Consider the following 26,298-nt stretch of genomic DNA (forward strand, 5'->3'; position numbering starts at 1 on the left):
ATCTTTTTTAGATAGGGTGACGAAAACTGAACCTAGTATTCCAGGTGGGGCTGTTCCACTGATTTATACAAAAAGCATTATAATTGCTGTTTTAAATGGAGGTTTCCATTCAATTGTCCACATTGAAATGGAAGTCTTTTACTGAGTGGTTACAGTTAAGGAAGAACCCAGCAATGTGTTTCTTCCAGCCTGCATTACTCTACATTCCTCAACACTGAATTTCATTTGCCATTGTGAAGCCCATCACCTACCTTTTATTACGCCTTTCTGAGGTCTCTCATAGTCCTCTCTAGTCATGACTTACCTAGCTAACTTTGCGTCGTCTGTGAGTTTTGCCACTTCCCCGGGTTATCCCCTTTTTCAATTGAAAAATGCATTTAAAAATATGTTTAAAGTAATTTTGGTGTCCCACAGGGCTCAGGTTTTTAAACTGATGCTGTTCTGTATTGGAGGTACCATAATTCAAAGGCATCCTTTCTGCCTCCCTTGTTATTCTGCTGATGTTTGGATTTATTTTGCCAACTCATCAGACCCTGGAAAAACATATCCACTTTGATTTATGTGTTTCTGGCACTCTTCTCCCTGTTTCATGTACCAGCTGGTTAGAGACGTTCAATGATGCAGGAATGCTGCAGACTCTCAAACCTTTAGTGCAGTGTGGGGCCTGTGTAACTATCTAATTTGTTTAGTCTTAGTTTCCTGTGTTTCTTCTGAATGCCTGGTTGGGACCTCAGTCCTCAGCCCTGCTTCATTACTTGGCCCTTTACATCTGTGACACACCTAGGCAGAAAATTAACGTCCTATTTGATGGAAACCAAGTAGGTCTCTGCACAATCACACTCTAAACTCAGATTTCATACAAGATGAGTCTTAAATTGCATATAGATTTTCAATGCATGGACAAAGGTGGGCATAGAGAGGAAAATTTGATTTTGAAGATATACAAGATGTATCAACATTATGGAGAAGGAGGAGTGAGAGGAACCTTTCTTCACTGATGGCTAAATAACTGCAACTCCTGTGGTTTCAGGCTGCTCTAGCAGGAGGCACCACTATGATCATCGACTTTGCAATACCTCAGAAAGGCTGTTCCCTTGTTGAAGCCTATGACACATGGAGGAACTGGGCAGATCCTAAAGTCTGCTGTGATTATGCACTGCATGTGGCAGTTACATGGTGGAGCAGTAAGGTAGATACAATAGTGTGTTAACGCTATATTGATTTCTGAATGTTAAGTTGAATTATTCATGACTAGATTTCAGATGTAAAGTGTAACTTGCTAACATAGGTAAAATGTATAAATACTTACCTGTGTTTGCAAAGGCCTTCAGTAGTATTGCCTTGGTCTGTGAGAGATCTCCAGGAAAACCCCATTCATTCTTGTGTATACTGGGCCTGACCAAGAGAAGTGCTAAGACCCTGATGATCACCTAAAATTTCCATTGATTTCAACGGGACTTTCAGGAATTTTGCATTTCTTAGAATGAGACCCATTCTTTGGGATCATACAGAATATGAGGTGCTATATTAATAATGGTATGATACTAATATTAAATACCAGAATATGGTTCTTCTAGTTCCAATTTTTAACTCCCCAAATTACACACTGAGACCTTAGTCCTGTAACATCCCAGGCATAGGATTCTGTGCACTGAGCACTTAATGCATTGGTCACAACTTTGTAATTGTATAAAAGGTATAAAATAAATTAGCCAGTAAAACTTAATGCATGAGCCTTAGAAGCTCAGCCTTAGGACCGTAGAAATACATTGAAAATACCATTGACGCTGGCTAAGTGTAAATTAGTGAACTGCCCTGGTTTTATATTTATAATTCCATTCATTTTGTTCTGTAGTCTTGGGCTGCATAAATGCATTTAATTTATCAAGAAAAATGGAAGTCCCTACATTTTTCAAATAGAAAGGGAAAGCTAGGCAAACCAGATGAAGACAAGTACATATGTCATGCCCTTTTGATATGCCACCAGCTCCTCATGCTCTAGCAGCTACTGCATCTAATTCTAATTTAATGCAACAGAAAACTTAAATTCTTGAGAATTCCTTTACCAGATCCTAGAGTTTAGAGAAAGCAGACCTATTAATTTGTCATCTCCACCACTGCCCGTCCCGCCATACCTATATGAATATAGCAAGTGTGCTAAATGTTTGACATCTCTGATCTCAGAGCGAATGTTCTAATATTTTTATCCAGTTCAGAAGTCTTTCTTGGATTTAATGGGTCTCATAGGTTCCCTGGAATAGACCCACCCAGATGTTAGAGATCATAGTTAATGATCATTTAATAATAATCCTCAGAGGATTTCAAAGCACCATGCAAACTAACAATCAGAAGTATTGTATTATCTTAATTTTATTGAGCAGTTAATGCTCCAACCCCACAACTGGCTACATGTGGGCAAATCCCTGCACCTATGCAGAACCCCGTGGTTCCCCCCATGCAGAGTCAATTGCAGGCTCAGGGTCTAAATGACTTGTCCAAGGTCCCAGGAAGTCCGTGTCAGTTCTGAACATTCAGCACTCTTCCTTATCTATGACACTGCCTTACATCACTGTATGGAAACCGTTTTAGTGGGTGACCAAGACCAAGCAAAGTGATACTGTCATGTGTCTCCTACTAATGACACAGATTGCAATTTATCAGGCATATTCAGGTCCAAATAGGAGTACGCCCTAGCGTGGGGAAGGAAAGGCTTCCCAGACTGGCATATACCCTGGAATAATGGAGAGGGGGTCAAGAGGGGCTTCCCAGATGGGCACATATGTGGATATTGGCGAGAGGCGTTTCCCAGATGGGGCATATTCCCTCCCTCTCTCCCCTCCAGTTCCAGGGTCTCTTCCAAATTCTGTAATTTAGTTGTTTTCAACCTAAATATAAATTGACATTTCAGCCATCTGCAAAACACACAGGGACTGGGTCTGGAAATCCTCACTTGGTTGCCCTCACTCTCCCAAGTTCCCTGGTGGCCTAGCAGCTATGACAGGCTTATGCCTTTAAACCAGTACATTTAACAGACCACACTACATGGGAGGTCATTCTTCCTATTTGCTTCTGTCTTGTGTCAGTCCAGAATCTGCTAACTTCCCAAGCTGCCTGGGAAGAAGTTACCTGTAAATCCCAACAGTAAAATTCAACCTGCTCGCAAAACAAATTAAAAAAAGCAAGCTGAAGTTTTTAAAGCACCAGCTTGTGAGAACCCCTTGGTTACCATGGAAAGGGCTGGGGGTTAGAAGACGCCTCTGGATCCAGTTAGTACTTAGGGCAGGGAACACAGGGGTATGAAACATGAATCCCTTGTGGCTCCGGGATATACTGTTAGTGATCAGGACTTTTGATTCTACCGAGCCCAGAGATCCCATGACCTGGGATCTATGCAAGAGACAAAGGAGGCTTCCATGTAGACAATGATTCGAGAACTGGAACAAAATATCCCAAATGACTGAATATTACGTAGCCCCCAGGTCACATCCCTAAAAAGCAGAAACCTTTTCCTTGTCAGTCATTCCAGATTTGTCCTTACTCTTTGAGTGCCAGAGATTAATTCCCAGCAGGGACACAGCAGGTTTAGCATCTGGTCTGAAAGATCTAAACTCCCGGATCAAAACTTGCCCAGACCTATTCCACGCTCTGACCTTTTGCGAGAGAGAAATTGAATACTAATTAGCATACAGTGCAGGGCTCTTTCTACAAATTCCAGGCTCTTTGCACCACTTTCTTTGGTAAAAAGTCCAGTCTTTGAAAATCCTTTGTGTATTGGACATCTGTATGTGTGTATATGTAGTTTGTGAAGCACTTTGCTCTAAAAGGAGCTATGTAAATTGCTCTGAAACATTTTACTTTCCATGCTTGCTTGGTCTGAGTAAATTTTTTCTTGATGGGCAAGTAAAATATCATTGGGTTGTTCATTATCCTCATCTCCTCATGGCAGTTTAGCAAGGCTAATAGAAGGGGAAAAGATAACAATTATATTTTTCATAGCTGCATTGTGGGAATTGTTGACACTGTTTTTCTTTCAGGTCAAGGAAGAAATGAGAATTCTTGCTGAAGACAAAGGGGTCAACTCCTTCAAGATGTTTATGGCCTATAAAGATCTGTATATGGTTGGAGACAGTGAACTGTATGCAGCTTTTTCCCAGTGTAAGCACATTGGAGCCATTGCTCAGGTGCATGCAGAGAATGGGGATTTGATTGCAGAGGTAGGTGTTGGATGCAATGATTTAAAATTTGGAAGTCAAAGGTATTGACATGTCCCCCATTCCCACACTACCTGGCTGCCTTATGTCTTTACAGTTATGTAGGAAGTGCTATTATCCCCATTTTACTTATGGGGAATTGAGGTTAAGTGACTTGCCAGAAGTCTCTGTGGTAGATCAGGGAATTAAAGCCAGGTGTTCTGAATGCTACGCTAGTGTCCTAACCAGTGGGCCCATTTGATTTTGGATAGGTGCTTGATGATGCCAAGTAGCCTACTCAGTGCAAAGTAATTCATCAAATTCTTTTTAGGGCCTGACCCAGACACCTTTGAAATCAACAGGAGTCTTTCTATTGACTTTGGTGAGCTTTAAACCAGGCCCTTAATGTTTCTGAATTTCTTTTAAGCATGTCAGATAAACCACTGTGCATGAACATGAAGGCTAATGTTGTGTTTGTTTATTGTATATGTAGTTTAGCTCCCTTAAGTAGTTAGTGGGTTGTGCTTATATGCATAAAGTGAAAAGCGCTGAGTAGGGCCAGGAGTATGTGGTAGGGTGAGAAATGATCCTTCTATAATGAGAGCATTACCACACAGCTGCCAAGAAGAGTGAGCCCAGAAGAGCAGGAGTGAGGTCAGTGGGAGGAACACATGGCTAAGTGCTTCAGTGGCATGATGAGGCTAGGACTTAACTCCAGGTTTTCAGAGTTTCTTCAACTACTCTAGCCAAAGATGCTTCAATAGACTCCCGAGTCCCTCAATAGGGAATGCATTTGTCACTAAACTACAAACCAGTGAGTGTTTAAGCTCCTGTAACACAATGACAATTATAATACTTTGCGCTCACCTAGACCCTTTTCATCCCTAGACCCCAAAGTACTTTACACAGGTAGTTAGGTGTCTTTATAATGTGGGAAAGTATCTGTACTACTGATTGGTCCACTCAGGAATACAGATGTTCAGGCTGGGCTTTTCAAAAGCAGCTAAGCATCTTTGAAAGCCAGTGGCACTTGTGCTCCTAAGTCACTTAGGCATTTTTTAAATTGCACTCCTAAATATCGGAGTCTGACCTTTGACTTCAATGGGAGCAGAAGTAGGCCAGTGCTGAGCGCTCTTGAAAATCCCATCCTAAGTGAATTGCCCAGTGTCACGCGGGAAGTCGGTTGCAGCATCTGGGTTAGAACCCAGATCAGCTGACAGCTCAGTTGGCCAAACCACTGCTGCACTTATATAATTAACGCTGCTAATTAAAGCAACGCTAACATATATGCATTCTTGTGTGGTCTGTAGGGTGCAAAGAAGATGTTAGCACTGGGGATAACTGGCCCTGAGGGACATGAACTGAGTCGTCCTGAAGAGGTGGAAGCAGAAGCGACACTGAGAGCAATCACCATAGCAAACTCGGTGAACTGCCCTCTTTATGTAGTTCATGTAATGAGCAAATCTGCAGCAAAGGTGATAGCTAATGCACGAAGAGAAGGTAACTGTCCTATGGCATGTTCATGCTTGGTCCAGAGCATGAGAGTAATGGTCATGCTTGTTGAAGGATGGTCACAGGAAGGTGTCTTAGCTGGCTCCTCAGTTGGGGTTCCTGTCAGGGGCTGAGGGTGGGAATGATAGTTGGGAGGATAGTTGGGAGGGTGGGTAAGGGCATTTTAAACTGCTGCTGGAGGGGAGAGAAAGACAGTGGCTCCGAGCAGTGTATAGATGTTGAGTGTACTTGTCCTCTGTGTGTTAAACATACACGGTTGGTCACTGCTATGTCATGGCACAGAGATATAAAAATACTGTGACTTTCTGAGTCAGCTGCTGCTTTAATAAAAATAAAATAGTTTGTTTAATTGCAAGAGGAAAATCTCTCTTTAATTTTCACTATCTACTTGGTCTATGAGGAATTCCAATAGCAGGAAACAGGAGCATTTGAGGGTAGCCTGGACATTAACTTCATGCTGCCCTTGTGTACAAAAGCTTTAGTCTGGCCCTTGCACTGATGTTCTGAATTATTAGTGCACTTGGTTTTTAATCAAGTTGTGGGATGTCACATACATGCTGGTGAACGCCAGTGTTTGAAAAAGTGCTCACTAATTTTGGGTGCCCAACTTGAGGCACCACATGCCAGGTGAGTGCTCTCCCCACTGGGCTAAAGTGTGTGTGTGTGTGGGGGGGCCCTGTCTCCCCTGTCATTTTCTTCACATTTAAACAAAGTTCAAAAAATGACTCAAACCAAAACATGTCAGTCAACAGGAGGTGAAACTTTTCCAACCTTTTGGATTCACCAAAAATTTTGAAGGATTTTGGTTTTAGTTTGACCTGAATTAAATTATTTTCCAGATTTTCTGACCCGCCAGCAAACTGAAAAATCAGATATTCACACAGCTCTAACCATGATGGAAGGGGCCCAAATCTTTATGGATTACTAGCCTTTTCAGATCCCACTTGGCTTCCCTCTTGATCCAACTTGATCCAAGTATGCCTCAGTTTCCCTGCCTATACATTTTGGCTACCGGCCTACCTTATAGGCTTGATTAATTTCTTTAAAGTGTTTTGAGATAGTGGATGAAGGTTCCATAGAAGTGCACAGTAATATTGTTACAAATAGGATTAAAGTAATGTTTACCCACATCCTGTTTTGAAGTATAGACATACTGGAGATAGCCAGCGTATTATGGTATTCTAATAAGATTCTGTCTTATTGATTCAAATATGTAAAGGAATCTTTTACCTGTATCTTATTTAGCAGCAAAGATTATCAATACTGTGCTAAACTAGATTTGTCCACTAGGTGACACTCCTGGTAGTAACGTGGAATCTAACTTGCTGTATGCCTTTGCAAATTCATTCAGTCAAGTGGTGTCAGAATCAAATATAAGAAACTGCAAAATCAGTCAAAATATCCATCTGAAAGCAGAAATTTTGACAAGCAAATGTAAAGGCCTGATGACAGGAAAAGAGTGTTTTGCACTATGCTGTGTCAGTACAGAAGTCTGTAATGCTGGCAAAACCTATAACACTTATAAAGTCTCCTTCATATTATATGTATGTCCTGGAGTCCATGTAGGATTACTGGTGACTAGGCACAAAGAACAAACTGATTGCATTCTGCTCCCTGCTACCCTGAAGAAATCTGGAATTACTTCATTCAGTTGCTCCAGGTTTACATGAGAGAAATGAAGTCTGGCCTACACTTAAAAAGTTTTACGGGAAAAACTTTTACTTCAGTTGGACGTGCGGGTTTTTTGACTGAAATAGTTTGTACCAGTAAAAGCCTAGTGTGGGTACTGGTATAAAGGTGACTGGTATAGCTTATTCTGCTTCCCCTACAGAATAGCTATACCAATATACAGTAAGTACTTTGTTTCTGGTATAACTGTGTCCATGCTTTATGGGGGTGGGGGGAGAACCACAACAGTTAAAGCACAAACCTTTCTAGTGTAGATAGGGCCTGAGAGTGAATTTTGACCAACTAAAAAATCCAGCCCCCTGAATTTTTAAAAGATTGATCCAAAAACAACATACTAAAATTGGGCAAATTATAAACAGAATGTCACTGTAGAATAAGAAGATTGCTGGACTAAACATACAGAACAAAGCCCTTAAAGACCACTCCAGCTAAGGCTCAGTTGACAGGTCAGATTAGGCTCTGAATTGCAGATGTGTGAATCACACTTCTGAAAATGGGACTTAGGCTGTCACTTACATGCTTCTGAAAATTTTATCCCAATAAACAACATGCAAGAATCAAATCTTCAAGTGTGACATGATTTCAGCTGATGGGTCTCAAGATTGTGCCTCTCCTTGAACTGCAGAGAGATTTGACAATAAATCTGAAGCAGGCAATGAGCTTAGGGATAGACCAGTTTGTGGAGAAGCAGCCAGTGCCGGCTCAGCTAAATGTTTAGTGAAGAGACAACTAACCTATTTTCAAACAGACCTGACTCCAGAGTACAGCGAAAGCAGTCAAAAAGACCGGAAGGGGCTTGCTTCCTGCTTAGTATTTTTATTAAATACAAGAAAATGTGACAAAATGCAATGGTATTACGGGTCTGATCTGTCACTGCACTACCCAGTATAGTGTCTTTAGGCACAAGCAGGTTGAGTTACTAGAGCCTTCCCTTGCTTGTTGGTTTAAGGCAGTTTCTAATATTATTTTACCACTAAATCCAGTGAGTCATGGTCAGAATGAAATGCAAGAAATAGTAAAATCAGCAAAAATGTCCAAATTTAACCTGGCAAAGTTGCAGCATGCTAGACTCAAGGCCATTACTGAAAATGAATCTGCAGGTTTATGCTCTTTGCCACTCATGGGAGCACCTCAGGTTATGTTCTGATTGCAGAAACTTCATCATGAGTGATGATACATGAGCCAGAAAGAACCAGCTTGACTCATGCATCCCAGAGTGTGCTGGGCTAAGAACTGAAAACATCTATGTACTTGTAAACGCTGAAACTCAGATATGGAACTATTGGCAGACAATCACGGAATCCCCCCAGTGCCGTTTTTGCAGGCTTTTTTCCACAGTATTTCACGGTGAAGTTCACTCTGGGAGGAATTCTTTCCTCTGCTGCTGAGCCAGCCCCAGCAAGAGAGAATTCCCCCAGCACAGGCATTGCGTAAGCACTGCCGCCACAAGACCCAGGGTAGGAGGCATGGTGAGCGTGGGAGAGGAGTGTTGCAGGTTGAAGGTGTAGGTGGACCTGCCTCCCACAGGCAGCTGAAGACAGGCTGCTGTAACCTCAGCAGACCCTCAGAAATGTCTGTTACGTCGGGAGGCCCCTGTGGCCTAAAGTCACATTACCACCCGCTCCCCACCCACCTGAACCATGAATGTGAATTTTGTGCTGTGTCTCTTAGAAGGCAGAATCCCATCCTTTAAAGTTTGAAAATAAATGGACATAATGAAAAGGATCTACTGCTTAGGTCTTGGAAGAGAGTCCTGGGGTTCCCATCTTCTTCTCTTTGTGTCTTTCTCCTCCTCTCTTTGCCTAACTCCGTAATACAATTAGATAAATGGGACTGGAAGCTTAAAACTCCGCAAGCCAAAGACGAAGTAATAATGAGAAAAATAACATTCACCAGTATGTGACAAAGCAAAGCAAATTGAGCCAATGGGAGAAGATTACTAATATCTGTGTCCTGAGAGATGCTGAAACCATCTGGTAACGGGTGTAACTGGAGAATAAAATTAGAGCAGCACTAGAAGCCATACACTAATTAATAGTTGCAGGCATATCGGGATTGATCAAAGCTTAAAAATGGTCATAGAGCATTTTTGTATACCTAATCCTCACAGAGCAATTGAGGAATAATGGTACAACACCTGCTGAGAATGTAAGTTAAAAGAATGCAAATCAGCAAAGAAAGGCACTGCTTGCATGTCTGAAAACTTGAGCCCCTCTTCAACAGGTGGCACTAGATTAGCTTGAAATTGAATGAATGGGATGCTTTTAGTGCCTTTCATTGTCATCTCACAGGCCTTCACAAATAAATGAATTACACACCGGTAATGCAGTAACTGTCTGTGCAAATAAAACAGTCCCACAGACATCAGAATCTGGCTATTGAGATCTAGCTTGTTGGTGAGGCTATGCCTTATCCCTTTCAGAAGGTGTGAGTGGACATTTAATTTCCACTGGAAGAGCCACAAGCAGAGGTTGCCTTTCAGAGGAGACCTTAAATTGGGGTAGCACTTGTCACAGTGCAACATCCTTCCCTCATCCTGCACAATGCTATCAGCACTGGATAATAACTCATGCCCTTGAGATGGGAACTTTCCCAACAATCTTGTGGCCCAGAGAAAAATGATAGAAATTGAGCCATGCAATTGTCTGTGTGGATACTGTACCCTGTTTGTAGTAATACATCAATTTACTCTGTGGCATAGCTTCACCAATATGGGTCCAAGCTCTTTGACAGCCATCACAGCATGAATGTATGTATCTATCATACTTCTGTGATAGTACATATACTTGTACAGAACACATACTTATGATTAGAGCTGGGCTTTTCTATCCCACAATCTTTTCCCCATTATGCATCACAGAGGGAGGAGAGGTGGGACGAGAGAAAAGAAAGTCATAGGCTGGTGGTTAGGAGACTCATGTGGGACATGGGAGTCTGGAGTTCAAGTGCCCTGTTCTGAACCTGAGTCCCCCACATCCGAGGTCTGTGCCCAAACCCCTGGGCTATCCAATGTCTCTCTCTGGCTTTGAGCAGAATTTTCATCCTGGACCTGAAAAACCTTTCCCCACAAGAGTTTTGGTTTTGACACATTGTGATTTTTTTTAATGAAAAATGATTACATCCAAAAATTCCTGACCAGTTTTCCTTATAGTGGGCAGTATCTGAGCACCTCACAACCTTTATTGTATTTCTCCTCCCACTCCCGCTCTGAGACAGGACAGTGCTATTATCCCTGTTTTGCAGATGGGAATCTTCAAGGCACAGAGCGAGTGAGTGCTTTTCTCCGAGATGACACAGGAAATCTGTGGTAAAGTAGAGAACTGGACTAGAGTCCCCTGAGCCCGAGCCCAAGCCCAGTGCCCTAACCACTGGACCATCCTTCCTTCCTTCCTTCCTTCCCTGCACTTTCCATGCCAAGTGTGATGTTTAAAAATCATGATAATCCTGCAATGTGTCACTGCACACAAGCCTGCTAATAAACAAATCCTACATCCTTCAGTCTGGCTGTCAGGTGTAGATGTGCTGTGGCATTCTCATGTACAAATAAAACACTGAACCAAACAGAGGACCAGCGTTTAGAAACCTCACGTGTTCAAACCTTGCAGTCCTGTTTTACTATGGCTCATATCAAAGCATGCAGATAGCTCTCCACGAGAGAAACAGTTATAGTTCATTAAGTTTCCATTAAGCTTTGTAGGTGCACCCATGAAGGTTCATTAATTCCCCAGCAGTGGGATACCAGTCACCGCACAAAAAGGGCAAGTATAGTATTGTGCCAGCAACTACTGAGTTCAATCCTGGCTCTGACGCTGAAACCTTCAGTGATCTTGGGAGAGTTGCTTAGCCATTTTTGCCTTATTTACCTCATTTGCAAAATAGGGTTAGTAAAACATACTTATCTCCTTCATAAGGGTATGGTGAGGATTATTTAGTTTATGCTTTTAAAGTGCTGTATATAGATACATAACAAGTATTACTGTTTATTCCTTTAAACAGGCTGTAGGGCAGCTGCAGAGCAGAATGAAATTCTCATGCACCAGGGAACATAGCCAGTCACACGTGGAACCATTATGATATTTTGGGCAGCCTGATTTCAGTTAACCAGCTGTAATGTTACTGACTCCAGATATATTGCATCTTTGATTTCAATATTCTGTTATAGAGGTTCACCAGAACTAGGGCCTTATCAGTGAATGTGCAGTGCCAATACCAGTGAAAGTCATCTAAAATTATCTGATATCATTTAAGTTTTTGATAATGCTTGTTGTTTTATTTTTTCCATTGATTGTGTGGTGAATTAGCCACTCTGTAATCATGCTTGATGCTAGCAGCTTTTAGTAACAATTTTATTTTCAAGCTCCAACACTGCCACCTTCCCCAGAAAGAAACATTCCCCCTGAAATTTCATATGATACATCTGGGTAGAATTTTCCTGTGAGGCTTTTTTGTTTTTTTGTTAAAAGACTTTTAAAGTTACAGTGATTAAAAATGTCCCTGTGGTTGATCAGAAGTTTTCTTAGCTTTTTTAGCTCAACATCTCTCCAAAATTACTCCAAGTTAGTTTTGTTCTCTTGATTGCCTGTTACACAATTGTAGTTCAGACAGTTAAAAATGTAAACTTGGAAGGTCTCTCTCTATACACCTATACCACCACATAATTGACACATTTTATAATGCCAAGAAGAAAAATCATTCCAAATTTATTTATCCCACTATGAGGAAACTTCCAGACCTCTGATATAATTTAATATAACCTGGGACTATGTTCCTTTTGAAATGTCTTCTACACACGAAGCAAACAATACAAAAAAATCAATACTAGTATATCTGACAGAAATATAATTGAAAAAGCTTTCCCAAGCAACATAAGAAAACATAGCAGAGGATGATCAATAATATATTCACAACGGAGACACTGTATTGCAGTTTACATGTTGTATTCTACTGTACCTTAGTGTCTAGTTTAAGATGACAGAGACTATACATGTTTTTTCAAACTTAAATCCACCATCTTCAGGAAGAGCAGGGAAGAGAAACTACAAAACCAGCATTTTACAGTATTTGTTGCCTTAAATGCTTTTTAATGATTATATTAACTTGTCATGTTTTTCAGGGAAGATAGTATATGGGGAACCTATTGCTGCTAGTCTTGGTACAGATGGCACTCACTACTGGCATAAAGAATGGCATCACGCCGCAGGACATGTCATGGGACCTCCACTGAGGCCAGACCCTTCAACACCTGATTTCCTCATGAATTTACTAGCCAAGTAAGCAGACTAAAAAGCAGTGACAAGTCCTGCTGTATTGTGTATGGGACCTATTAGATGATTTATTAACGGGTCATAGCTACAGCACTTCTGTATTCAAATAAATAAATAAAGTTGCTAGCAAAGCAGTAATGGGGCAGCAAGGCTGCACATTGCCAGGTGTAATCAGTGGCAGGATCTGTAACCACACCTTGGGATGCCCGGCTCCTTGGCTGACCCTTTTGGTTAGCAGGAGTTTGAACCCTGCATCAAACTGCTGAGTAAATTCTGCTGACTCATTGTGCCAGTTAGGGCTTGTTCACTCCAGCGGCATGACCCTCTATTCAGAAGGAAGTAGGAGCAGAGACTGGGGGGTCCCGCAGGAACCCTTAGGAAACCAGCCATGAGGAGAATGCTTAAGCTGAGGCTTTATTGGTGACTGAAACAACAAAGTAAGTCAAACCTCAAGAAGGGAATTAATTTGTCATTCTGCAGTACTTGCAGATCATAGACTCATAGAAGATTAGGGTTGGAAAAGACCTCAGGAGGTCATCTAGTCCAACCCCCTGCTCAAAGAAGGACCAGCCCCAACTAAATTATCCCAGCAGGGCTTTGTCAAGATGGGCCTTAAAAACCTCAAAGGATGGAGATTCCACCACCTCCCTAGGTAATCCATTCCAGTGCTTCACCACCCTCCTAGTGAAATAGTGTTTCCTAATATCCAACCTAGACTTCCCCCATTGCAACTTGAGACCATTGCTCCTTGTTCTGTCATCTGCTACCACAGAGAATAGCCTAGCTCCATCTGCTTTGGAACCCCCACTTCAAGTAGTTGAAGGCTGTTATCAAATCCCCCCCTCACTCTTCTCTTCTGCAGACTAAACAAGCCCAGTTCCCTCAGCCTCTCCTCATAAGTCATATGTCCCAGACCCTTAATCATTTCCGTTGCCCTCTCTCCAATTTATCCACATCTTTTCTGTAGTGGGGGGCCCAAAACTGGACACAATACTCCAGGTGTGTGGCCTCACCGGTGCCAAATAGAGGGGAATAATTACTTTCCTCGATCTGCTGGCAATGTTCTTGCTAATGCAGGCCAATATGCCATTAACCTTCTTGGCAACAAGGGCACACTGTTGACTCATATCCAGCTTTTCATCCACTGTAATCCCCAGGTCCTTTCCTGCTGAACTGCCGCTTAGCCAGTTGGTCCCCAGCCTATAGCAGTGCATGGGATTCTTCCGTCCTAAGTGCAGGACTCTGCGTTTGTCCTTGTTGAACCTCATCAGCTTTCTTTTGGCCCAATCCTCCAATTTGTCTAGGTCACTCTGGACCCTATCCCTACCCTCCAGCGTATCTACCTCTCCCCCCAGCTTAGTGTCATCTGTGAACTTGCTGAAGGTGCAATCCATTCCATCATCCAGATCATTAATAAAGATGTTGAACAAAACCAGCCCCAGGACTGACCCCGGGGGCACTCCACCTGATACTGGCTGCCAACTAGACATCGAGCCGTTGATCACTACCTGTTGAGCCCGATGATCTAGCCATCTTTCTAGCCACCTTGTAGTCCATTCATCTAATCCATACTTCTTTAACTTGCTGGCAAGAATACTGTGGGAGACCGTATCAAAAGCTTTGTTAAAGTCAAGGTATATCATGTCCCCTGCTTTCCCCATAGCCACAGAGCCAGTTATCTCATCATAGAAGGCAATCAGGTTGGTCAGGCATGACTTGCCCTTGGTGAATCCATGTTGACTGTTCCTGATCACCTTCCTCTCCTCCAAGTGCTTCAAAATGGATTCCTTGAAGACCTGCTACATGATTTTTCCAGGGACTGAGGTGAGGCTGACTGGGCACTATAGTTGCCTTTTTCCAATTGTCCAGGACCTCCCCCGATTGCCACGAGTTTTCAGAGATAATGGCCCATGGCTCTGCAATCACATCAGCCAACTCCCTCAGCACTCTTGGATGCACTGCATCTGACCCCATGGACTTGTGTATGTCCAGCTTTTCTAAATAGTCCTTAACCTGTTCTTTCACCACTGAGGGCTGCTCACCTCCTCCCCAAACTGTGCTGCCCAGTGCAGCAATCTGGGAGCTGACCTTGTCTGTGAAGAGCAAGGCAAAAAAAGCATTGAGTACTTCAGCTTTTTCCACATCATCTGTCACTTGGTTTCCTCCCCCATTCAGTAAGGGTCCCACACTTTCCCTGACCACCTTCTTGTTGCTAACATACCTGTAGAAATGCTTCTTGTTACCCTTCATATCCTTTGCTAGCTGTAACTCCAATTGTGCTTTAGCCTTCCTGATTATGTTCCTGCATGCTCGAGCAATATTTTTATACTCCTCCCTAGTCATCTGCCCAAGATGTGGGGTCTGATTCTCTTCTCATTGACACTGGTGCATATGAAGAGTAACACCATTGAACTTCAATAACACTGGTGTAAAATTAGCATGAGAGCAGAACCAGTCCCTTTGGTTGAGGCAAAGTGGGGATGCTACCTGCACACAGAAGGCCTTTGAAATATCTAAAACAAAGCATAGAAAAGTTGGATGTGGGTATGGTAGGAGAGAAATGCATTGCAGAAGAGGGCTGGATGTCTCTACTTGGAAGAAGTTACTCTTCATGGGGGCAAGGAACTGAATTCAGATTGGCAGGGTTAGCTGCTCTTTTCAGGAGGGATAGCTGGGCGTGGCCAGCCTTCCCACAAGCTCTCATGTCCATAGGAGTGTGATGGCATACTTCACTTCATGGCATATCTTGTTTCTTTATAGTGATGACCTAACTGTGACAGGAACTGACAACTGCACTTTCGACATCTGCCAGAAAGCCCTGGGGAGGGATGATTTCACCAAGATCCCTAACGGGGTGAACGGTGTAGAGGACAGGATGTCTGTCATATGGGAAAAAGGAGTGGTGAGTATTTTTTCCTCATGATTAAGCTGATGTTGGAACAGAAAAATCCATCCTGTACCCCCAACAAAAGCTAAAATAACTTCTTAAAAATACTAGCTTCCCAGATCCCTTAGAGTAGCTATTACGGCACCTGGTTAGATGAAGCGGCAAGGACCCAAATGCAATTTTTGGTAACGCATTTTCAATTCCCATTGACTCCAGGATCCAGTGCCCTCAAAGGAGGTGCTCAGCACCTCTCAGGATCAGGCCCTTTGGACTATAAACAAAAACAAAAGCTGAAAGCTAGCAGTCACATTTTTCAAACATTTATGAATAAAGCTAGAAATCTAAATAAGTGACCTGGCTTTCAGAAGTGTTGATTATCTACCACATGCTGAGTGAGTTGGCACTGGAATGTAGAAAACTCTGACCAATTCAGAACTATTAAAGGCTCTAGAGAACACTGGTTTAATTGAATTTGAATTGAACTCCTTTTACCTGGTGAATCTGAATTTCATGCTGGTAATGTACATTCAAAATATATTAATTTATCACTTAAGAAATGCCCACCCCCCTCTCTCTATTGAGTATGATCTATTTTGTTATCCTGGACTTGGGATGCAAAGCAAATATACATCTTACACACTCTAGGTGGTATTCTGCCCCGTTTTACACTCTGTGTAACGTCAGGGGGATTCCCAAGGGCGTAAATCAGGACAGAATTTCCTCCAGATTTACTATGCAAGTGAGTCATGAAACACACCCACCATTTGCTGCTTTTGAAAGTGTAACACTGTGGTCAAAGTAACTTTTCAGGAAAGATCACCAAATGGGACTTCTCTCTCTTTTCATGACATCTCTCTCTTTTCATACTTGTAGAATGGTATGCTGATTTTTTTTTTAGCTAAAACTTTTCTCCTTCCAGAGCACCAGTGCAATTAAGGCTGTCACAATTTCTTTCCTTTCATTTCTCTCCCCACCATTCTATATCAGGGGTGGGCAAACTTTTTGGCCCGAGGGTCACATCTGGATGTGGAAATTGTATGGTGGGCCATGAATGTTCACGAAATTGGGGTGAGCGAGGGGGTGAGGGCTCTGGCTGGAGGGGGTATGGGTTCTGGTGTGGGGCTAGAAATGAGGAGTTCAGGGTGTTGGAGGGGCTCCAGGCTGGGGCAGGGGAGGTGGGGGCGGTGGTGGATGAGGGCTCCAGCTGGGGGTGCAGGCTCTGGGATGGGGCTGAGGATGAGGGGTTTGGAGTGTAGGAGGGTGCTCTGGGTTGGGACTGAGGGATTCAGAGGGTGGGAGGGGGATCAGGGCTGGGGCAGGGGGTTGGGGCGGGGGGAAGGTGGTTCAGGGGTGCAGACTCTGAGTGGTTGGCTTTGAGATCAGATCCATTACTCTTTGAAGTACCACTTTTGGAAAGTTAAAAGAAAATTATTGTATCAAACTCAGCTAATGTACATTACAATGTGTGTGTCAATGTCATGACATTTATGTTTAATTTAAACTCATCAATACAGCACAGATAGTTATTGAAAAGATTGGTGTGTTGTTAGCTGAGACCTCTACACCACTCAGCCATGTGGTTTTGATTACAGGAATTTATTTCCTTCCTTCCGGACAAAATTAGTGTTTTTGCTTCCATGTACTGTTTTGCAGCACAGTGGTAAAATGGATGAAAACAGATTTGTAGCTGTTACCAGCACAAATGCAGCTAAGATCTTTAACCTTTACCCGAGGAAGGGAAGAATTGCGGTGGGTTCTGATGCTGACATCGTTATTTGGGACCCAAAAGCTACAAGGTATGGTCTGAGTAATCCAATCCTGTCCGTCCAGCCTTTTATGTGGAAAAGGAAATATGAAAGCATTTTGTAGTGCAATAAGTCCCTAGGGTGGGGTGAAGGAAGGTCTTATTTTAGCAGCACTGCACATAAATTATTTTCAGGTTATTTGGCACTTACAGTAGTGTATCTAAACAGACGTCTTTGATGTCTGGACAGACTGTAAATGTTTTTCTGGACTGCTGACCTTATAGAAAAACAACAAGCTTTGTACATTATACTAAATACCCCTGTGTCTGAAGAGTAAAACTAACTAATGGAGTGCTAAACTCTATTATACAGTTCAATCACAAGGTGGCGCTGGGTGTCAAATGCTGTATTTAAGCTAACCTTAGCCAAACCTGTCAGAGCATTAAAAGACCTTATGGTGAACACATCTGAAGTGTATCTCTGAGAAGGAAGCTTTGTAATCCATGTATATCTGATACAGAAGCCTGACCGGCTAGTAGCAGCCAGGCAACCAACTCCTTACAAGAAGTACATGACACTAACCACACTGAGACCTCTGTGTAACTATGATCCATGCTAGCTAAGTTCAGCCTCCCACCAGTGCAAGAAGACAGGAACACAATCCTAGCACAATCCTAATCCTTGAACTCAAGGAAAGTGCGAGGGGTGCTCTGGGTTAGTGCCTAGTCTAAGAAGGTGGAGATCAGGCCTCATTCAGTTAAGTTATTGTCAGACCTGCCCCAACCAGTTAAGTTAGTGTCACCCACTGGTGAGTGTATGTTATAAGTTTTTTGCCACGGGTTTCAGCTCCAACTACAAAGGTGCAGTTTTTCTGTGGGTATCTTTTCAGTCAGCAAGGCTCTGCTTCCTTATTTGGACAGATGAATTTTAAGTTCAGAAAATGCATTTTTTGTTTAGGATCGGATCCTGCTTCTGTTGCATGGGATGGGAGCTTTGCCTTTGACTGTAACAGGAGCAGAATTGAGCCCATACAGTGGTTTGTGAGACGAGTACATTACTAAAGCTATGTCTACACTAGTACTTTTGTCGGTGAAACTTTTGTCAGTCAGGAATGTGAAATAAACATCCCCCTGACCGACATAAGTTTCACTGACAGCAGGCCTGGCTCTACGTTTTTTGCCTCCCCAAGCAGCAAAAAAAAAAAAACCCCACCAAAAAACCCCCTAAACCTGCTGAATATGCCGCTGCCGTAGAGAACAGGAGTGAGCTGCGGCCGAATTGCCGCCGCGGGAAACAACGGAGAGGGGCTGCCGCCGGGGCTGCTGCCGGAGTGCTGCCCCAAGAACAGCCGGAGTGCTGCCCGTTCAGCAGCGCCGCCCCAGGCATCAGCTTGCTTAGCTGGTGCCTAGCGGCGGCCCTGACTGACAGACACGCCGACGTGGACAGTGCTATGTCAGTGGGAGATGCTCTCCCACCAACATGGCTACTGCTGCTCATTGATGGGTGGTTTAATTATGCCGACGGGAGAGCTCTCTCCCCTTGGTATAGAGCAGCTACACGGGAGACCTTATAGCCGAGCAGCTGCAGCAGTATAGCTGTGCTGCTTTAAGGTCTGTAGTGTAGACACAGCCTAAGTATATAGGTGATGCTAATTCTCACTGGTAGCATCTTTATATGTTTCACCAAAAATCCTAAAGAGGGCACACACAACCTACTGGAAAAATGAAGCTAGCTGACAGCCTTCAACCATTTGAAATATTACGCACAGCCAGCCTCACGAGCTTTGTTGCATTTTGGCAATGATTTGAAATTTCATAAGAGCTGCGTTCTTCTTATTTATTAATAAATGTTAGACGCTGGTCCATGTGAAACAAAATCATTAGCATCACTAACATGCCTCAGTCCCCGTGGTAGGATGCAATGGGGCTGCAGTTTTAAAGCATTGGATGATACTAGCGGAAAGAACTGGTCAAGTGCTGATTCGTAACTATGGAGAATTGGGAGTGGAGCCTGACAGAGGAGGCCTGCAGGGGAGATTCTGACATCTCTCTGAAAGATTACCAATGGTGATGTGAGGCAGTTAAAAAAAACCTACAAAATCAGCTGCATTAGCCCTTCTGTGTCATTGCACAGTAACAGCAAGTTGGGTGTTTTCGGTGCATGCTGAGTGTTTTGCTTTGCTTTGCTTTTCTTTTCTTCCTCAGGTTATAAGAATCTATAGGATTCAGAGTGACAGCTCAACGAGCCAGTAGCTATTGCACTTGACACAGGTTCCATTTCCAACACTCCACCAGTCTGGCCAAGACTTCCATTTTAAGGGTCCATTTCACATTGAAATATTTGGCCTATTTCTGCAGGATTCACTAGTTATTTTTGCAGAAAAAGTGTAGTGCATAAGTCTCAGTTGTGTATGTATTTAAAAACCTCAGTCTCCTAGTTGTAATGCTTTCTGCGTAGGGGCAAGCAGTCTGAGCAGAGACATGTCAAATGTACAAACTAATTAAAACTACTAGAAAAGATGTAGTAAAAATTACTTGGAAGCCCAAGGCAGCAGCAGTAGTAACTTATTTTCTACCAATTTAGGATTATTTTAAGCTCCTATATTTACGTATTCATTAAACAGCACTTGGATAGGAAAAGAACTGTAATATTATCGTATTTATGCTACATGGCGTCTTCTTACAGACCCCAACACACACAGCACCCCCGTACATCCTGTACTTAAATGGTGAATGAAGAGTCATAGGGAAAATGTGTGTGGGTAGCTGTACTCGCTGACCTGTATTATTTTTAATTCAGGCTTTGCCCATGAACGTGCAATACATGTTGATTGAAACTTCCCCCTCACCCCTGATTGCTCTCATTGGCGGTTGTATGGTGTGTGCATGCTGACAACCCAAACCCCAGTGAAACAAAAGCAATTAAGTGTTACATTCTAAAGGGGAGGGACAGTGGGGAGCGCACAGCAATGTGCATATACGAACACACACTGTCAGCTCTTGTTTCACTGACACCTTTTAATGCCTGAGAGACATTGACAAGTAGTGATTTGGCCCTGCAAAGGCAATGGGAGCACAGCTTCTTGTAGGGTCAGGCTTTAACAGGCTTAATCTAAAGATCACTGAAATCAATTGGAGCCCTTATGTTGACTTCAATGGGCTCAGGATCAGGCCCTAAGTGCCTATGCATTTATCTAATGTTGGTGGACAAATCTGCACTCATTTAAAATAAAAATCAGCAACTTGTATCTGTCACGTTTTTTGTCAGTCTTCAGCCCCAGCTGCACACGACTCTTTGCCAAGAGACTGCTTGTTATTTTTCCTAAGAAAGAGAAACACAACACGTTAGCAGAGCAACTTGTGCTGTCACGGTGTTCTTAACCCCTTTGAAATGTGAGCATAATTTTGAACACTTCATACGTTTAATACCAGCAATTAGATACCATGGTGAAAGGTGTCATTAAAAAACTAGGAAACATACAATTGTGTGTGTGTAACACATGTGTAATGATATTTTCAGCAGATCTAATTCTTCTGTATATACCCACGCACACTCACTCACTCAAAATCAAAAGTAGCTTCACTGAAGTCAGTATAGTTCCAGTGAAGTGAGCAAGAGAAGAACCAGGCCTGATGACTTTAATAATCCTACTAAACCAAATGGCTGTGTTCATTCTGTCCCACTATGGTTGATCTCAGTCTGCATTTGATAATGTCTAGCTTGGAACAAGAACCTATGTAATTAGTAACCAAAGTTGAAGTACTTAAACTCATCAACGTACTCTCTTGTTCAGGTCTTGGATGCTTGTGTCAGATTATACCTTCCTTACATTGAGTAATTCCTTAATCCAACAGAAATCCCATTGCTCAAAATGGGGCCATTTGCAGCCCCAATAAAGATGGCAGATTTGGGCACTTAGATTGAACATTGGCAGCAGCAGTTCATATGCAAGTGCCATTAGCTGAGCAGTCAATATCATGCAGACATTCAAAGCAAATACAGGAACTTTCAGAAGCTTCCTGGTAATGATGCTCAGTGATGATCTTGTCAATGATAACCACAAACACTTTGATGCAAAATTGTATTGTCATGCTCTCTGGGTCAATCAGTGCTGCTCTGGCTTCTGTTTAATCAGGTGTTTGGTCATTCTTTCTACTTTTGCAAGTCCTGGGACACTTCAACTGTTGTGGCTATTACCAGGGATTCCTAAGGGTCACATGTAACTATGGAGAGTTTTTTAAAATCAATCAATTTATTTATTTTATCAAGGACTATTAAGGAGACTGTACTAAGCTTATGCAGTACTTTCTGGAGATTAATACCTATATTACCCAGGTGTAAAGGAGCTTTGTGGAAGGCAGTGTCCAGAAAATCCATTATGTCATCTAGTAAATTTTATCACTGCCTTTCTTTCTTATTTGTGCCATCTCCCATGAATTTCATGTCTCTTTTTGTTTAGCGATATGTCTACCTGATGTGCCTCTGCTATAGTATGCTGAAGTAGCCTCCATGATGAGTGTAAGGATTTTAACCATCTTATTTTTTTGACTAGCTTCCACATCTTTTTGACACCTTTCCAAGTTTAGTGGTTCAGTGCTAATGTATTATAGGATATGATCCCTAAAGATAATTCCATCACGGGCACTGTGGCAGTTGTACCCATAAAGGTACTGCAGAAAGCTATTCACAGAAACACACTCTTTCTATAGTTATTGTTAATGCCAGTGGGTGTGCTGGTTCAAAGTTTTTGGTGGGATTGATCAATATTGAGAGAATGTTCTTCAGCTTTTCCTTCCATCTCTTCAATCTTGGAGATGCGTATAATCAAGACTCTAGAAGATGATCTTGACACTGAAGCATGTGTACATGTCTGTTTTCTACTTAAAGTGTGCTAAATAAAAAAGCATCTTTTCCCTTGGGCAAAGCAGCCATTGAGAATACAGCGCATGTGAGGCATCTAATGAAAAGTCAGGGGCCACTGAGATTCACTATAACGCTTAAAAGGAATCACTTCCACTAAGTCTTCATGATTTACAGATCAATATGAAAGGACAACTACACGTTCTTCCAAAAAACCCAGAAAAGTGTGGTAGTTCAGACACTAAGATTTTCCTGCATCTGTTTGCCTAATTAATCCTTTAAGTACTTGAAACATGAACACTATTGAAAATGGTAAACCCTCAAGAAAATATTTATTCAAAGTCAGTCAGGTATATTAAGATTTTTAGTATTGCTCTTATTAAAAATATAATTATTGCTTATAATTGCTCTTCTGAAAACTGATGAACATAGGGAATACCATCTTAGCTTTGGCTTTGAAACCTCTCTTTCACAAACCAAGGCCTCTGAAATAATGTTAAGGGCTGTATTTTCACATACATAATACCTCTTTGTACAACATGAGTGGCCAACGCTGAAAATCTCCGGCTACTTCCAAAAGATGTTCAGTAAGTGAAAACATAAATGTAAATGTAAACAATGAAAAGGCAAAACGCCCAAGTAAAAAATAAAACTGAGGGGAGACGAAAAATAGCTAAGTAAAAATCACACTCCCAATCATACACTTAATGGGATGCCATGCATCAGGCCTGGGGGAAAAGAGCCAGGACATCTGAGTTCTAATCCCAGCTCTACTGCTGATTCTGTAGCCACTTAGGGCTTCTCAGTACGGAAATAGCTATTGCAGAACAAGCTATACATAAATCACACTAATTATTTCACAAGATGGTGATTTTTATTCCAGAATAGAATGTCCAGACAGGGAGCTATTACAGAAGAGTTATTCTGGTCAATTTCCTCATTAAGACAATCCTTTCATCTCTTAAGGTTCATCTATACAGCGAGTCTCACAGGACCAGGTTGACAGACTGGGGTTTGGGCTATGGCACTTAAAATAGTTCTGTAGGCATAATGTGGCTTGGGCTGGAGTTCGGGCTTTGAAGCTCCTCCTTAAGCTTCAGACCCCAAGCTCCAGCCCAAACATTTACGCAGCTATTTTTAGTGCCATAGCATGAGCCCAAGTCTGTTGGTCTGGGCTCTGAGATTTACAACCGCTCACTGGGTAGATGTACCCTTAGTTCTGTCTCTTAGTCTGCCCATCTATAAACTGGAGATAATAATGCTCCTTTACCTCAAAGTAGTATTGTGGTGTCTAACATAAATTGCTTTATATCCTTGGAGGAATGGTACTACAATAGTGCAGAGTAGTATCATCATAGCCCCAGGATAGTAAAGTGACATAGCGTAGGGACATGGTGTTGAGCTCTAGGTCACCAGTTCAAATCCAGGCCAGTCTAGCAGTGACCAATATTCATTACCAACTTCTGACTCTCCAGGGTCTTGTCTTGTTAATACTTCTCAATCTCTTACTTGCCAGAGCCAAACTTTTCAAACCAGAGGTTGCAAGCTCACTTTGGTTGAAAGGACACATTTTTTCCAGGCTGTAATTTTGAACATAGACATATTTGTTAAATTATGAGATAAATCCAAAAACAAGGATCTGATCTGTTTTTTTACACTAACCTCTTTGCAGTGGAAAATTCTACATTTAAGGCTGCAAAGTCTCTTGTATTTGAAATCCCTTTTTATTCTTTTGAAATGCAATTACTTTTCAATGAAATGTTAATGCTGTATTCTATTTTTACAGCTGCTTCTATGATCTATAGTGCAAAGCTGCAGTTTAATAATACAGCTAAATTCTCTCCCCCTCCATTTCTCAGAGCTTTATGTTGGAGTCGAAAGTAAGGATAATAGTAATTTGTTTGGGTTTCTGTTTGTTTTGAAAACAGGACTATATCTGCAAAGACACATCACCATGCCAACAATTTCAATATATTTGAAGGAATGATCTGCCATGGGTTCCCAGTTGTGACAATTTCAAGAGGCAAAGTGGTGTATGAAGGTGGCGTTTTCAATGTCACAGCAGGAGACGGCAAATACATTACACGTAAACCATTCCCTGAATATGTCTACAAAAGAATCAAGCAGCAGGATGAGGTTAATTAAAACAATACATTGCTGTAGCATTTGCAATCTTTGTGCAATATGAGGAAAACTAGCTTTTTTGGGTTGTGGGGGGAGGAGGTCTGGGTTTCTGTGATTATTTCACTTGCCTGTGTGATCAAAATGTGTCCAGACTGGAGAAAGTGAAGCTGTAGGTTGGAGGTGAAGCTGTAGGTTGCTCTTCCTCTTTTCACACAAAAACACCTGGAGCTAACTCCAGTTCTCAGGTATATCTGTGTAAGTTGGAGGTTGGTATCATGTGCCTTTGAAATCTTGGTCCCATTCATTGTACAAGTGGTCACACTGGTCTAATCATGATAAGCTCTGAGCACCAGTAATCACCATTGACTTAACAGAAGTTATAGATGTTTAGCACCTCACAGAATGAGATCCTAAATTGTGAAAAAAGATCAGCAATTTTCTAGCTCTTTCATAGTTAGATATTTGGGGCTTAATCCTGCAAGGTGCTGAAGACTGTAGGATTTGAGGCTCAAATTGGTAAAGAACAAGTTAAGAATAACTTAAACAAGTGAGATGTCATCAGGTGGCAGGGCCTGATAAAATACCTCCTAGAACAGTGGTTCTCAAACTAGGGCCACCGCTTGTTCAGGGAAAGCCCCTGGTGGGCGGGGCCGGTTTGTTTACCTGCTGTGCCGTGTCCGCAGGTTCGGCTGATTGCAGCTCCCACTGGCCGCAGTTCACCGCTCCAGGCCAATGGGGGCTGCAGGAAGGGCGGCCAGCACATCCCTAGGCCCACGCTGCTTCCTGAAGCCCCCATTGGCCTGGAGCGGCGAACCGCAGCCAGTGGGGACCGCGATTGGCCGAACCTGTGGAAGCGGCAGGTAAACAAACCAGCCTGCCATGGGCTTTCCCTGAACAAGCAGCGGCCTTACTTTGAGAACCACTGTCCTAGAATACTTAAGGAACTGGCTGAAGAGATCTCTGAGCCATTAGTGATTATCTTTGAGAATTTATGGAGGACAGGAGAGCTCCCAGAGGACTGGAAAGGGGCAAATATAGCACCTATCTATAAAAAGGGGAATAAGGACAACCCAGGGAATTATAAGCCAGTCACCTTAACTTCGGTATCTGAAAAGATAATGGAGCAAACAATCGATTTGTAGGCATGTAGAAGAAAATAAGAAACATTCAACATGTATTTATCAAGAACAAATCATGTCAAACCAACTTAAAATCCTTCTTTGACAGAGTATCAACCTTGTGGATAAGGGGAAAGCAGTAGATGTGATATATCTCAACTTTAGTAAGGCTTTTGATTCTGTCTCACACGACCTTCTCATAAACAATTTAGGGAAATATAGTCCAGATAAACGTACTGTGAAGTGAGTGCATCTGGTTGGAAAAGTTTACTTAGAGCAGTTATCAATGGTTTACAAGCAAGCAGGAAGGGCGTATCGGGGGGGGGGGGGGGGGGGGCGTCTCGCAGGGATCTGTCCTGGGTCTGGGTCTATTCAATATCTTCATAAATTATTTGGATAATGGCATAGGAAGTACACTTATAACGTTTGCAGACAATACCAAGCTGGGAGGAGTTGCAAGCACTTTGGAGGACCAGATTAAGCAATGGGACAAATTACCTAGGGACATCGTGGACTCTCAGTCATTGGAGGTTTTTAAGAACAGGTTAGACACATGCTTGTCAGGGATGGTCTAGATAATCCTTAGTCCTGCCTCGCTGCAAGGGACTGGACTAGATGACCTACTGAGCTCCCTTGCAGTTCTACATATCTATGATTCTATGATTCAGCAATGCACAGTCCCAGTAGTGGGACTACACATATGCTTAAAGTTAAGCATGTGCTTAATGCTTTGCTGGATCAAACTGATGCTCAGCATTTTCCATGATCAAGTTCTCAGTGTCTAAACTACTAAAGGAGGAAATCTGTGAAACATTTAGATTGACTATCTTATGCCTGTTCACCATGTACTACTGGTCATGAGACATATTTTTGCTGCTTTAGCCTTGCTGCCTCGGGGGGTGGGATTTC

At 42.4% G+C, this 26,298-nt stretch overlaps 1 protein-coding gene across 1 annotated transcript in view; it reads left to right on the top strand.

The window, feature by feature from the left end:
* DPYS (dihydropyrimidinase) overlaps positions 1 to 26,298 on the top strand; it is a 45,424-nt gene that overhangs the window by 14,841 nt on the left and 4,285 nt on the right. Inside the window, exons 2-8 of the mRNA XM_007056108.4 lie at positions 1,031 to 1,189; positions 4,035 to 4,214; positions 5,501 to 5,690; positions 12,505 to 12,661; positions 15,416 to 15,557; positions 17,196 to 17,338; positions 24,076 to 24,283. Of these exons, the coding sequence (XP_007056170.1) occupies positions 1,031 to 1,189; positions 4,035 to 4,214; positions 5,501 to 5,690; positions 12,505 to 12,661; positions 15,416 to 15,557; positions 17,196 to 17,338; positions 24,076 to 24,283 (1,179 nt within the window). The remainder of the gene's footprint in view (positions 1 to 1,030; positions 1,190 to 4,034; positions 4,215 to 5,500; positions 5,691 to 12,504; positions 12,662 to 15,415; positions 15,558 to 17,195; positions 17,339 to 24,075; positions 24,284 to 26,298) is intronic.

Source organism: Chelonia mydas, chromosome 2 (genome assembly GCF_015237465.2).
Source record: "Chelonia mydas isolate rCheMyd1 chromosome 2, rCheMyd1.pri.v2, whole genome shotgun sequence".
Classification (NCBI taxonomy): Eukaryota; Metazoa; Chordata; order Testudines; family Cheloniidae; genus Chelonia; species Chelonia mydas.